This window comes from Oncorhynchus keta, chromosome 34 (assembly GCF_023373465.1).
Source record: "Oncorhynchus keta strain PuntledgeMale-10-30-2019 chromosome 34, Oket_V2, whole genome shotgun sequence".
Lineage (NCBI taxonomy): Eukaryota > Metazoa > Chordata > Actinopteri > Salmoniformes > Salmonidae > Oncorhynchus > Oncorhynchus keta.
Genome location: NC_068454.1, coordinates 20770729 through 20785793, shown reverse-complemented (window position 1 = coordinate 20785793; position 15065 = coordinate 20770729). Strand labels below are relative to the sequence as shown.

The window sequence follows — 15065 nt, the reverse complement described above, 5'->3', positions numbered from 1 at the left end:
GTGGAGCTAAACATGCACTTAAAACCAACATCCATATCTGAAACATATACAGGAACAAAAGAAGAAATAATAATAATCTGGACTCTAGTTACTCTCCTAGAACATATTTCCTGAGGGGATTTTTTAAATCCTCCTTGTACTCATTCAGGGCCCGTTTGAACACTGTCCTCACTAACACACAATGTTTTGCTAATGGCTGAGTCAGCGGTTGAAAAAAAAATGCAAAGACTAATATATTTCCATAAGCTGTGAGCGACAAAAACACAGCCAAGAAAAAAAAACTAAAACAAACTAATGAATGGTTCTGGGAGGTTAAACGCAGAATGCTCGTTCAACATTCTTCATGTAGAACATGAACACTCACCATATCCCACCCCCTCAAACCCCACCTGTTAAGCCAATTTCAGTTAGCAGTGATGCCATTGTCTGAGGCTGCCACCAACACCATTACCTTCTTTCAATGAAAACTAAACCAATCTACAGTAAGCGACTGAAACATAGCAAAACCCTCTTTACTTCAGCAATACAGTAGTGATTACAGCAGTGTTCACACTTGCTATGTAGCCTACCACTTATTTCTGATCCCAGCCTCATCATCTCTCCCCAGGCATCAAACAGCAATAAATATGTTATTTTGGGCAGGCCACGTCAAGCTATGGCAAGTTCAACAGAAGAAAAAAAAACACGCCTCAGAGGTGGTGGTGACATTGGTCACTGCAGAGCGAGCAGTAGAGAAAAAGCTTTTAACACTTACTGCTCTCTACATCTAAAGACTGCTTCACAAATACCCACAATACACCTCTCGGGACAACTCCACCTTACCCACCTCGCACAGGCAAGCAAACGGCAGCCTACAGTAAACAGGGACCCTGATTTGTGTGATAAATAATTTACAGGTAAATCTAAACATTACAGTAGGTTAAAAATTAGGGGGAAAACGAGGGGCACGCTAGTTACTAAAATACTATAGTGCTAGTAGTGGCCTATATTAATTCTTTGTGAAGTCAACTCCAGCAGATTCACCGCAGAAAATGTGTGTGTTCATTCACCAGTTCAATGAGTTGAACACAGTCAGTAGAGACAAATGTCAGTCAAATGGTGATTACAACCTCTTTTTGCAATGTTCTCCAATTTGCCAGGTTTGTCTCCCAATCAGGAACACATCAGCAGCACCTCAAGTTGAGTCTTACACAACCTGTACACAAAGTAATTAACCAAAAGCTAGGTGTGAGAATATAGAGCCTTGCAGGCCTTAATGCCCAAATAAGTTATTTTTAAAATCCGTTTTGGAATACTGGCTGTCCAAACAGCAAGTTACAAGTGACCACATCAGATGTGTTGTGTTCAGACAGCAGTAATTTCATGACATGGCAATGCTAGTTGTCATAGTAAAGACGGATGTTTAAGCAGCGTAGGCTGATTAGTTTGCGACATAACTTCTGAGTGCACCACCAAAGTGAGGGTGCATGACATGGACATGTCCCAGTTGCTTTGAATGTTCAAAATCATAGTGTAAGAACTCTTAAAGCCTCAATAGGATGATCAAACTTTTAACAAGTCCTTTATGTCTAGCTACAGCAGTCAACTAGTTAGGTAGCCATTTAGCATTCCAGCACATTCACCTATCTTTTTGTAAACAATTAACAAGCTTCAAATCAAACTTTATTTGCCACATGCGCCAAATACATGTGCAGACCTTACAGTGAAATGCTTACTCACAAGTCCTTAACTATTATTGAACTGCACTGTTGATTAACAAAATATTTACCAAATAAACGAAGTAAAAAATTATTAAAAGTAACAGAAAAAAATAAAAGGTATAGAGAAAAAAATAATAACGGTACCGAGTAAATGTGCGAGGGTACAGGTTAGTCGAGGTAATGTGTACATGTAGGTAGGGGTGAAGGGACTATGCATAGATAATAAACAGCAAGTAGCAGCAGTGGAAAAAACAAATGGGTGACAATGTAAATAATCCAGTGGCCGTTGGTTAATTGTTCAGCAGTCTTATGGCTTGGGGGTAGAAGCTGTAAAGGAGCCTTTTGGTTCTAGACTTGGCATTCTGATACCACTTTCCGTGCAGTAGAAGAGAAAAGTCTATAACTGGGGTGACTGGAGTCTGACAATTTTATGGGCTTTCCTCTGACACTGCCTATTATATAGGTCCTGGATGGCAGGAAGCTTGGCCCCAGTGATGTACTGGGCCAAACGAACTACCCTCTGTAGTGCCTTACGGTCAGATGCTCCCGATGGTGCAGCTCTAGAACCTTTTGAGGATCTGGGGACCCATGCCAAATCTTTTCAGTCTCCTGGGGGGGAAAGGTGCTCTCATGCATTCTTCACGACTGTCTTGGACCATGATACTTCGTTGTTGATGTGGACACCAAGGAACTTCAAACTCTCGACCCGCTCCACTACAGCCCCGTCAATGTTAATGGAGGCCTGTTCGGCCCACCTTTTCCTGTAGTCCACGATCAGATCCTTTGTCTTGCTCACATTGAGGGAGAGGTTGCTGTCATGGCACCACACGGCCAGGTCTCTGACCTCCTCCCTATAGGCTGTCTCTTCGTTGTCGGTGATCAGGCCTACCACTGTTGTGTCGTCAGCAAACTTAATGGTGTTGGAGTCATGTTTGGCCACGCAGTCGTGGATGAACAGGGAGTACAGGAGGGGACTAAGCACAACCCTGAGGGGCCCCAGTGTTGAGGATCAGCGTAGCAGACGCGTTGTTGCCTAACCTTACCACCGGGGGTGGCCCGTCAGGAAGCCCAGGATCCAGTTGCAGAGGGAGGTGTTTAATCCCAGGGTCCTTAGCGATGAGCTTTGTGGGCACTGTGGTGTTGAACTCAGAGCTGCAGTCAATGAACAGCATTCTCACATAGGTGTTCCTTTTGTCCAGGTGGGAAAGGGTAGTGTACAGTAGAGTGCGACTGAGATTGCGTCATCTGTGGATCTGTTGGGGTGGTATGCGAATTGGAGAGGGTCTAGGGTCTGGGAGGATGCTGTTGTGAGCCATAACCAGCCTTTCAAAGCACTTCATGGCTACCAACGTGAGTGCTACGGGACAGTAGTCATTTATGCAGCTACCACATGTTCTTGTCAAATTCAGAGTAGCTAGCAAGCAATGAGATATGCCAAATAATCTAAAAACTACTTGGTCAAATAAATCTAATTTGACCTTTCAGACAAGTCGCATGGACAGTAATCAGATTTGTATCGGATTTCAAACCACCTTCATAGATGGTTTGAAATGTGCATTGAAACTTCCGATTCCATGTGCTTTTTGACTGTTCAGACGGCATGAAAAATAACATATTTGAATACGCAAAAAAATATGATTGATTGCAGTCGCTTTAAACTGCCTGTGCGAAAAAGGTTGAGAGTAACCCAGATGCATAAAGGCTACAGGAGTTCTTATTGTGTTGGTTTCAGTGGCCATCCCTCACCCCTAGGTATGAAATGCAGAAGACACATTTCAGTTGAATACATTCAGATGTTCAAGTCACTAGGCATCTCCCTTTCCTTTCCCACCTGGCTTTTTAGAGTCATGTGACTGTACTCTGGTAGCTCTTGAATAAGATCTGTGGACAAACAATTTGCTGGAGATACGGACCAGACAGACCGTGTTATTTTATTAGAAATGCTACTGATGTCCCAATAAGTGGTTGAGTTCTACATAGATGATTTCTCTGCTCCTCTTTCTTCAAAGCCGTCGTAGGGTGGCGCACAATTGGCCCAGCGTTGTCCGGGTTTGGCCATCATTGCAAATAAGAATTTGTTCTTAACTGATGTGCCTCGTTAAATAAAGGTTACATTTTAAAAAATGTGTTTAAATAAAAGCAGTGTCTAATAAATGTAGCCTTAGTTAGAGTTGCTTTAGAGATTGCACTTTTGTAATGCATTTTAATTCACACTGACATGTGTAAAGTTTAGCGAGCAACAGGTGAGCAGCCCTCAGCATCTCTTACCTGTGTCTGTGTTCATCATGGTCCCCCTGTCCATGTATGACCACCTGTCCACCAGGATGCTTAGCTCCCTTGGGTGCCTCGATGTGAGGAATCAGCACGTCCTCCAAGCCCAGGTCGAAGCGCTTGTGTTTTGAGTTGTCCGGGAGGAAGAAGAAAGCTCCAAAGCATAAAGTGATGAAGGCACTGAGGATGAGGAGCAGGATAAACTTCTCTGAGAGCCTCAGGGTGGCCCTGTGGTGTGGGAAAGAGGCGGTGCCGGGTGACAGGGTGGGTATCCTGCGGCCCGACAGTGGCAGTAGAGCTGGTGTGGTCATGTTGGATTGTGGAAATTAACTCAGGGTGGACAAATGTCACAGCTGTATTATCTGCTGCTGTATTATCTCATTGTGGCGGCAAGTACGTGTCCAGAAATCAAGTGTCGTGGTCCCTCAGTGAAGTGACTGGTCACCAGTAAATGTATGGGTTTTATTCTGAAATTGAAGGAGAGAGTAAATGAGAAAATAGCAGGTAGCTACATTACTCCAATATTATCTTATGGTTGATTAGCCTGAAAACTGCCTGTCTTACAGTCAAACAAATAGCATAAAAAAGGTCACACTCAAAATACACTGGAGGCTTTTAAAAGTCATTACATTTACGAAAACATAAGCACATGCTTCTGACTAGGGTGAAATGTAGTATATTTATGAAGCACACAATCTTAGTTTGTCCATAAGGACAAGTCATACAAAACGCACAGTGCATTAAAGCACTTTCCAAGGAGTATCGGCAAATAAATGTGTCAAACCAGTTTGAAAAGGGAAAGATATTTCTAGGTATGCAGGTGTTACATAAAATAGCCCTACGTAGATAGCAGAAACACCTGCGTGAGCGCGTGATACAATCACACACTACGCTAACAATGCACATCACCACCACCCTTCAGTGATACCTAGTGTACTAAACTCCACTTCTTCACCGTGGAGTTGTCAGTTATCATATAACAAATGTAGTGCGGGACGACACATGTTTTTTTTCCACTGTAATATACTTCCAAGTAACACTTAATGAATATGTAGTTAATCAGCTAGGAGAAACCAATCTTACCGTGCAAATCCTTTTGTCATTCTGATCCATGTTGTTTGGTTGAGATCCGAACGCTAACGTTCTGAACTGGATAACAAAAAAACGAATCAAACCCAACGACACAAAACTATTAATACAGTTAAGCAATTGTTTAATACCTAACTAACTAAATGTTGTAAACTAATTGAGCAGGATACATAGCCTTCAAACAGTGAAAAATTAACATTGAGCGATTGTCGCATAATCGACAAGAATGAAGCCTTAATAGCTAAATTACCGAGACATTCCCACATTACAATTTCATAAACAAATGCGCAGGTAAAATGTTATGTTGCCGTTAAATTCAACACGTACTGCTCGCTAGTTGAATACTCCCAATATATTTTCTCAGCTTCCTCACACGGCCCTACGTCTGATGTCGGCGTCTACACAGAATACCAAGTTCATCCGCTGAATTGACAGGCTTGGCTAGCACAGCTAGATGGCTAGCTAGCTAAATTGCTAAAGGAGAAACTGACTATCTACCATTCGCTGATTAAACAAATACATGTGCACCCGCAATATTGTATTGTAATATTAGCAACTTTTTTCGGATATGTTGAGGTTTGTAAAACGACTTGGCCAAAAGACTGCGCCTTTTTCTGTAAAGGCATCTACCTAGCTAGCTACTGTAAGCTAGCTACCGGAGGCGGTCCGTTACGATTGTTTCGCTGCTGCTGCTGCATCACCTCAATAATGCCTTTGAGGAAATCGGTGACAAAAAGGCATCCTAGTCCACAGTTTCCAAATAGCCGCTTTCAGAAATGCGCTCATGTCTTCAGCTATCTAGTCTTGATTGCCTTTAAGAGTTTTGCATTTCACTTTGCTTCTTTCGTTGTGGATAACTAGCCCTGTCTATGTCCAGGCATGTTGATACTGCTGCAAAGACCGAAAACTCCTCCCCTCATTCTCCAGCCTGGTAAATTTAGGGAGCGTCTATCCATTTCGAAAGGCTATTTGCAACGTGTTTATCTGTGTAAATTAGCAGTGTTCTGGCTGCGTTAGGACAGGGAGCCCAATTCTGATATTTTTTCACTAATAATCAGATAAGATGTGATTGGTCAAAAGAAACCATTTCACAGGGATGATGGCCAAGGTTGACTTTAATGCTTCACAAAGTTGTGTCAAATTGGCTGGATGTCCTTTGGATGGTGGATCATTATTGAGACACATGGAAACTGTTGAGCGTGAAAAAAACAGCAGCGTTGCAGTTCTTGACACAAACCTGGAACTTACATATTTTGTCTTGACCATTCACCCCCTAAATGGCACAAACACACAATCCATGTTTTTATTTTATTTTTATTTCACCTTTATTTCACCAGGTAGGCAAGTTGAGAACAAGTTCTCATTTACAACTGCGACCTGGCCAAGATAAAGCAAAGCAGTGCGACACAAACAACAACACAGAGTTACACATGGAATTAATAAGCGTACAGTCAATAACACAATAGAAAAAAAAGAAAGTCTATATACAGTGTGTGCAAATGGTGTGAGGAGGTAAGGCAATAAATAGGCCATAGTAGCTAAGTAATTACAATTTAGCAAATTAACACTGGAGTGATAGATGTCCAGATGATCATGTGCAAGTAGAAATGCTGGTGTGGAAAAGAGCAGAAAAGTAAATAAAAACAATATGGAGATAAGGTAGGCAGATTGGATGGGCTATTTACAGATGGGCTATGTACAGCTGCAGCGATCGGTTAGCTGCTCAGATAGCTGATGTTAAAAGTTAGTGAGGGAAATATGTCTCCAGCTTAAGCGATGTTTGCAATTCGTTACAGTCATTGGCAGCAGAGAACTGGAGGGAAAGGCGGCCAAAGTAGGTGTTGGCTTTGGGGATGACCAGTGAGATACACCTGCTGGAGCGTGTGCTACGGGTGGGTGTTGTTATCGTGACCAGTGAGCTGAGATAAGGCGGAGCTTTACCTAGCATAGACCTATAGATGACCTGGAGCCAGTGGGTCTGGCAATGAATATGTAGCGAGGGCCAGCCGACCAGAGCATACAGGTCGCGGTGGTGGGTGGTATATGGGGCTTTGGTGACAAAACGGACGGCACTGTGATAGACTGCATGCTGAGTAGTGTTGGAGGCTATTTTGTAAATGACATCGCCGAAGTCGAGGATCGGTAGGATAGTCCGTTTTACGAGGGTATGTTTGGCAGCGTGAGTGAAGGGGGCTTTGTTGCGAAATAGGAAGCTGAGTCTAGATTTAATTTTGGATTGGAGATGTTTAATATGAGTCTGGAAGGAGAGTTTACAGACTAGCCAGACACCTACAGTGGGGAGAACAAGTATTTGTTACACTGCCGATTTTGCAGGTTTTCCTAAATACAAAGCATGTAGAGGTCTGTAAATTTTATCATAGGTACACTTCAACTGTACCTATGATAGGTACAGGATTTTAATCCATGATGGCGTAGTGTGTTACTAATGTTACTAATCGTTTTCTTTGAGACTGTGGTCCCAGCTCTCTTCAGGTCATTGACCAGGTCCTGCCGTGTAGTTCTGGGCTGATCCCTCACCTTCCTCATGATCATTGATGCCCAACAAAGTGAGATCTTGCATGGAGCCCCAGACCGAGGGTGATTGACCATCATCTTGAACTTCTTCCATTTTCTAATAATTGCACCAACAGTTGTTGCCTTCTCACCAAGCTGCTTGCCTATTGTCCTGTAGCCCATCCCAGCCTTGTGCAGGTCTACAATTTTATCCCTGATGTCCTTACACAGCTCTCTGCTCTTGGCCATTGTGGAGAGGTTGGAGTCTTTTTGATTGAGTGTGTGGACAGGTGTCTTTTATACAGGTAACGAGTTCAAACAGGTGCAGTTAATACAGGTAATGAGTGGAGAACAGGAGGGATTCTTAAAGAAAAACTAACAGGTCTGTGAGAGCCGGAATTCTTACTGGTTGGTAGGTGATCAAACTTATGTCATGCAATAAAATGCAAATGAATTACTTAAAAATCATACAATGTGATTTTCTGGATTGTTTTAGATTCCGTCTCTCACAGTTGAAGTGTACCTATGATAAAAAATTAAAGACCTCTACATGCTTTATAAGTAGGAAAACCTGCAAAATCGGCAGTGTATCAAATACTTGTTCTCCCCACTGTAGGTATTTATAGTTGTCCACATATTCTACATCAGAACCATCCAGAGTAGTGATGCTAGTCTGGCGGTCGGGTGCGGGCAGCGAATGGTTGAAAAGCATGCATTTAGTTTTATTAGCGTTTTAGAGCAGTTGGAGGCCACCGAAGGAGTGTTGTATGGCATTGAAGCTTGTTTGGAGGTTTGTTTACACAGTGTCCAAAGAACGGCCAGAGGTATACAGAATGGTGTTGTCTGCGTAGAGGTGGATCAGGGAATCTTGCGCAGCAAGAGCGACATCGTTGATAGAGTTGCAGAGAAAAGAGTCGGCCCGAGAATTGAATCCTGTGGTACCCCCCATAGAGACTGCCAGAGGTCCGGACAACAGGACCTCCGATATCACACTGAACTCTATCTGAGAAGTAGTTGGTGAACCATGCGAGGCAGTCATTTGAGAAACCAAGGCTGTTGAGTCTGCCGATAGGAATACAGTGATTGACAGAGTCGAAAGCCTTGGCCAGGTCGATGAAGATGGCTGCACAGTACTGTATTTTATCAATGGCGGTTATGATATCGTTTAGTACCTTGTGTGTGTGTGTGGCTGAGGTGCACCCGTGACAAGCTCGGAAACCAGATTGCACAGCGGAGAAGGTACGGTGGGATTCGAAATGGTCAGTGATCTGTTTATTAACTTGGCTTTCGAAGACTTTAGAAAGGCAGGGCAAGATGGATATAGGTCTATAATAGTTTGAGTTTAGAGTGTCACCCCCTTTGAAGAGGGGGATGACTGCAGAAGCTTTCCAATCTTTAGGGATCTCGAATGATACGGAAGAGGTTGAACAGACTGGTAATAGAAGATGCAACAATGGCGGCGGATAATTTTAGGAGGGTCCAGATTGTCTAGCCCAGCTGATTTGTACGGTTCCAGGTTTGCAGTTCTTTCAGAACATCTGCTATCTGGATTTGGGTGAAGAAGAAGCTGGGGAGGCTTGGGCAAGTTGCTGCGGGGGGTGTGGAGCTGTTGGCCGCGGTTGGGGTAGCCAGGAGAAAAGCATGGCCAGCCATGGAGAAATGCTTATTGAAATTCTTGATTATCGAGGATTTATCAGTGGTGACAGTGTTACCTAGCCTCAGTTCAGTGGGCAGCTGGGAGGAGGTGCTCTTATTCTCCATGGACTTTACAGTGTCCCAAAACATTTTGGAGATAGAGCTACAGAATGCAAATTTCTGTTTGAAAAAGCTAGTCTTTGCTTTCCTGACTGACTGCGAGTATTTGTTTCTGACTTCCCTGAAAAGTTGCATATCGCGGGGACTATTCGATGCTAGTGCAGTCCGCCACAGGATGTTTTTGTGCTGGTTGAGGGCAGTCAGGTCTGGAGTGAACCAAGGGCTATATCCGTTCTTAGTTCTACATTTTTTGAAAAGGGCATGCTTATTTAAGATGGTGAGGAAATTACTTTTAAAGAACTACCAGGCATCCTCGACTGACGGGAGGTCAATATCCTTCCAGGATACCCGAGCCAGGTCGATTAGAAAGGCCTGCTCGCAGAATTGTTTTAGGGAGCGTTTGACAGTGATGAGGGCTGGTCGTTTGACCGCAGAAACATAGCGGATGCAGGTCAATGAGGCAGTGATCCTGAAGGAAAACAGTAGAGGTGTATTTGGAGGGCAAGTTGGTCACGATAATATCGATGAGGGTGCCCATGTTTACGGATTTAGGGTTGAACCGGGTGGATTCCTTGATAATGTGTGTGAGATTGAGGGCATCTAGCTTAGATTGTAGGACTGCCGGGGTGTTAAGCATATACCAGTTTAGGTCACCTTACAGAACAAACTCTGAAGATAGGTGGGGGGCAATCAATTCACATATGGTGTCCAGGGCACAGCTGGGAGCTGAGGGTGGTCTATAACAGGCGGTAACAGTGAGAGACTTATTTCTAGAGAGATCCATTTTTAAAATTAGAAGCTCAAACTGTTTGGGCATAGACCTGGAAAGTATGACAGAACATTGCAGGCTATCTCTGCAGTAGATTGCAACTCCTCCCCCTTTGGCAGTTCTATCTTGATGGAAAATGTTGTAGATGGGGATGGAAATCTCAGTATTTTTGGTGGCCTTCCTAAACCAGGATTCAGACACGGCAAGAACATCAGGGTTGGCGGAGTGTGCTCAAGCAGTGAGTAAAACAAACTTAGGGGAGGCTTCTGATGTTAACATGCATGAAACCAAGGCTTTTTTGTCTCAAGGCTTAACAATCCTTTTTTAACCTGTCTCCTCCCCTTCATCTACACTGATTGAAGTGGATTTAACAAGTGACATCAATAAATGATTCAAGCTTTCACCTGGTCATGGAGAGAGCGGGTCTTCTTAATGTATTCTACACTCAATGTATGGATCCAGCAATTATTTATTTAGTAGTCTCACTACACTAGGTTGAAGGGTTGCCTATTACAATGTTAACAATGGTCATGTTTCCCTGCTCAATCTTTGCTGACGTATGCCAGATCTTACAACGCCTGGATAGGTATTTTACGTATCAGCTAACCACATCATATGGTATAGTAATTTTGTACCTGATGGCCCAGTCGATGATGTGGCATGCAACCATTGGTTGATGCATGCAAATTCTGAGCAGGGGAACACAATGTTGGCCTAGGTCTGTGATTTCCGAGACTACTTTGCAAGGTCTTAAATTAAGATACGGGAGCATTTAGGCCTAGGAAAAATGATGGGAAAGTGGATGTTTTTTTGACATTTACATTTTGTAGAAATATATTTTGTGTGGAAACAATTAGCCTAATCATTTGTCAGCTTACAGAGTGCAACTTTTGTCCCGACTACCAGTCAAAATGTGTTTTCTGCTCAATGTTTCTCCCAAGTCTGAAACTATCTATTCACACTGTGCCTAGTGACAGTATAAGTTGTTATAATGGTTGTGTTGTCATTAGTGTTGTTATGTCTGCCTATTTTACAGTATGTCAATGAGGGGGCCGGAGTAAGCATTTCTTGACACATGAAGTCAATCCATCTTGAAATGCGGTCACGTCCTGCTGAGTCAGGGGAGCCCGAGTCCGTCAGTGGGTCTTTGAGCCGCCATTAGCTCGGTCCCAACTCTGCAGTCCACACCACAGGGCCACTGGGCTGATTTATGTGACACCCCTCACTGAGTGAATTAGTGGTGTGGTGCCATATGACAATTGTGTACTTTTTCCACAGAGTGTGCCATAATCAATGTAGAGTCCTTTTTGGAGACGGATCAGGTGAGTCACGAACGCTCGCTCAAAAAACTGTACATTTTAAACACTGTGCGGGTGGCTCTCTGCCTAAAACACAAAAGGACTGACGCTTTTTTTAAAGCTGAGCCAAGTTCCGGAGGGAGGGGGACCATTTGCTTCACTGCATCTCTGGTTATCAATGTCAGAGGGCTATGGATCAATGGCCTGGAGAGGATTCATGGTGAACTTCAAGCCCAATAAAACAATGCAGCAAAGACAAAGTGCTCATTACAAACACTTCAAGAGAGGAAAAAAGAGTGGAGAGGGAAAAAGAAACAAAGAGACAACAAATGAGACAGAGATGGTTGGTGGTGAGGGAGATAAAGATTTAGAAAGATAAGGCCTTGGTGCAGCAAATGAAACACCAACATCCAGCAGGTAAACATAATGAAACAGCATCGGTCTTTGGAGCGCCGTGTGAACGGGAGGGTGAATTACGACAGTTTAAACCCAGTCAACAGCGTAGAGTACCATCATACCACCCTGGGGATCTGGGCCGGGACAAGGGTAAGAGGATGAGCTCCCACGCTGCAGCAGAAAATACGCTGAGGGAGACTCGGTCAGAACAGTGTTTGTGGGGGTAATTACACTGTGTAGTATTCAGGAACTCTGTATACACACCTCTTTTAAGCCCAAGATTTCTGATCACGTTACGTCCTGTATGGCCAAGTTCACATTATTGCCTGGAGATAACCGTTGGGCACTCCACTCTCCTGTGTGATGTAGGGTCCATTTAGAGCTATGTAACTACATTAGTGTGATGGCTCTGGCTCTGGCCCCTGTGTGAAATCAGGTTAGACTGTGTTCAGAGTGACCCATAGTCAGAGTCTTTATGTGTCACAAACACACAGAAAATCACCTCTGATTCTGCACCATGGAGCAGTAGCTACAATGCAGTGGATTCCTCCTATCTGGACTGCGTGCTGTATCTATCTAGTCCAAAGGGAATTGACTAATATATTACGCATTTTTGGGCTAGAAAGTGGATCCTGCGATGCACATGAATAATTTAGGTTGAACTAATATAAACAAATTAAACTAAATTATTCAAAGTTCAGCATGGTCAGACTCTACAAGGCATTGGCATTCCATCACTGTAAATTTATAATTACAAACTGCTCTGGGTTCATGTTCTTTTAAATTACCTCTATTTCAACCTCTGCAATGATGAAGAACATTGCGGCTCTTGGACTTGGAGCCCTGAGATGAATAGCCTATCAGAGTGGGATGTCAGACGGTGTCATAACACAGTTGTCGTGGTGATGTGACTTGGAGAGCTCTTGCCAGGAGAGGGATAAAGATGAAGTCATCACCTCAGAAACACACACACACAGGAGTGATGAGAAAGACAGGAAGGAGTATGATGGTCAGCCCAGCACGCCAAGAGAAAGGGAGTGAGGGAGTCAGTGAATGAAACAGAGATTCCTTGTGAGAGAAGGAATACAAATACAGGGAGAAAGACAGAGAGGGTGGGGAGAAGGATAGAGGGGAGAGGAAAAATAAGAGTTATTTTCCATCACATTTTTCTGTTATGTTGTATTACAAGAGGTTCTTAAGCTTACAAGACACGTTACTTCAGTTCTCAATCATGGGGTTAAAGAGTTTAATGTGGGATGACATAAACCTCTTCTCTCCTGGGTCCACTTTGCAGTCCTAAAACTATGGTTTAATAGTCCACTGCAGTGGTGGAAAAAGTACCCAATTGTCATACTTGAGTAAAAGTAAAGATACCTTAGAAAATGACTCAAGTAAAAGTCCACTACTTGGTTTTTAAAATACTTACGTATCAACAGTCAATGTAATTGCTAATATATACACTTATGTATCAAAAGTAAAAGTATAAATAATTTCAAATTCCTTATATTGGGCAAACCAGACGGCACAATTTTCTTGTTTTATAAATTTAGGGATAGCCAGGGGCACACTCCAACACCATTTCCTGTCTTGCTAAGCATTCAAAATGTAACGAGGACTTTTGGTTGTCAAGGAAAATGTATGGAGTAAAAATGACATGATTTTCTTTAGGAATGTAAGTGGAGTAAAAGTTGCCAAAAATATAGTTAGTAAAGTTAAGTACAGATACCCCAAAAAACTACTTAAGTAGTACATTAAAGTATTTTTACTTCAGTACTTGACACCACTGGTCCACTGTAATGTGGTGTCAACACTTGGTGGGTGTGTGTTCTTATGTAAGAGGTGGGGGCAGTTGTTCAGAGAGATCAGGTAGCAGAGGTCTGTTTTTGATCCAAACCTTCATCATCATCATCTCCAATGATCTTCAACCTCTCCCTGCCCCCACTAAACAACTATACAGAGGAGGTTCAGCTCCCTCAGGGAGGGTGAGAATGCATTTTGTTAAGTGTAACACCAGTAGTCAAACGCGAAAGCGTTTCAACCAACATGCAGTGAGTGGTACAGCTTCCACATAGGCAGCAACAACTGTACAACCAGCTAAACATTACATCTGGTGAGAACAGTCAGTGCACTATTACTCAATTCCAATATAGCGTAATTGAATAGGTATTGCACTTGATTAGGCACTGTACCCACTAATAAGGATTCTCCAAGTAGCTCGTATTTAATGGAATATTTCCAATACTGAGATGGTATGATGGGCTGAAGTAGGAGTGAATAGCCCACTACTGCCATACAGTGGCGGAGAGAGGAACCGCAGTGACAACTAAATATCACCCCGTTGTGTATTCTAAACGACTAACTGTATTAGGAAGTATATACAGTTGAAGTCGGAAGTTTACATACACTTAGGTTGGAGTCATTAAAACTTGTTTTTCATCCACAAATTTCTTGTCAACAAACTATTGTTTTGGCAAGTCGGTTAGGACATCTACTTTGTGCATGACACAAGTCATTCTTCAGACAGATTATTTAACTTATAATTAATTCACTGTATCACAATTCCATTGGGTCAAAAGTTTACATACACTAAGTTGACTGTGCCTTTAAACAGCTTGGAAAATTTCAGAAAATGATGTCATGACTTTAGAAGCTTCTGATAGGCTAATTGACATCATTTGAGTCAATTTGAGGTGTACCTGTGGATGTATTTCAAGGTCTACATTCAAACTCAGTGCCTCTTTGCTTGACATCACAGAAACATCAAAAGAAATCAGCCAAGACCTCAGAAAAATGATTGTAAACGTACACAAGTCCAGTTCATCCTTGGGAGCAATTTCCAAACGCCTGAAGGTACCATTTAAAAAAAAAATCGTTTCTACCTTTATTTTACTAGGCAAGTCAGTTAAGATCCATGTTCATCTGTACAAACAATAGTATGAAAGTATAAACACCATGGGACCACGCAGCCGTCATATCGCTCCGGAAGGAGACGCGTTCTGTCTCCTAGAGATGAACGTACTTTGGTGCGAAAAGTGCAAATCAATCCCAGAACAACAGCAAAGGGCCTTGTGAAGATGCTAGAGGAAACAGGTACAAAAGTATCAATATCCAATGTAAAAAAAAAGTCCTATATTGACATAACCTGAAAGGCCGCTCAGCAAGCCACTGCTCCAAAACCGGCATAAAAAAAGCTAGACTACGGTTTGCAACTGCACATGGGGACAAAGATCGTACTTTTTTGGAGAAATGTCCTCTGGTCTGATGAAACAAAAA

At 42.8% G+C, this 15065-nt stretch overlaps 1 protein-coding gene across 3 annotated transcripts in view; it reads right to left on the bottom strand.

The window, feature by feature from the left end:
- LOC118366814 (mannosyl-oligosaccharide 1,2-alpha-mannosidase IB) overlaps positions 1-6037 on the bottom strand; it is a 111947-nt gene extending 105910 nt beyond the window's left edge. The window contains exons 1-3 of one of the 3 annotated variants that reach the window (XM_035749529.2): positions 5762-6037; positions 5055-5120; positions 3969-4438 (exon numbers count right to left, since the gene is read on the bottom strand). In XM_035749529.2, coding sequence (XP_035605422.1) covers positions 3969-4282 — 314 coding nt within the window. In that variant the 5' untranslated portion in view covers positions 4283-4438; positions 5055-5120; positions 5762-6037. The other 2 variants (XM_035749530.2, XM_035749531.2) reach the window with 2 other exon arrangements.
- Positions 6038-15065: the final 9028 nt, after the last annotated feature.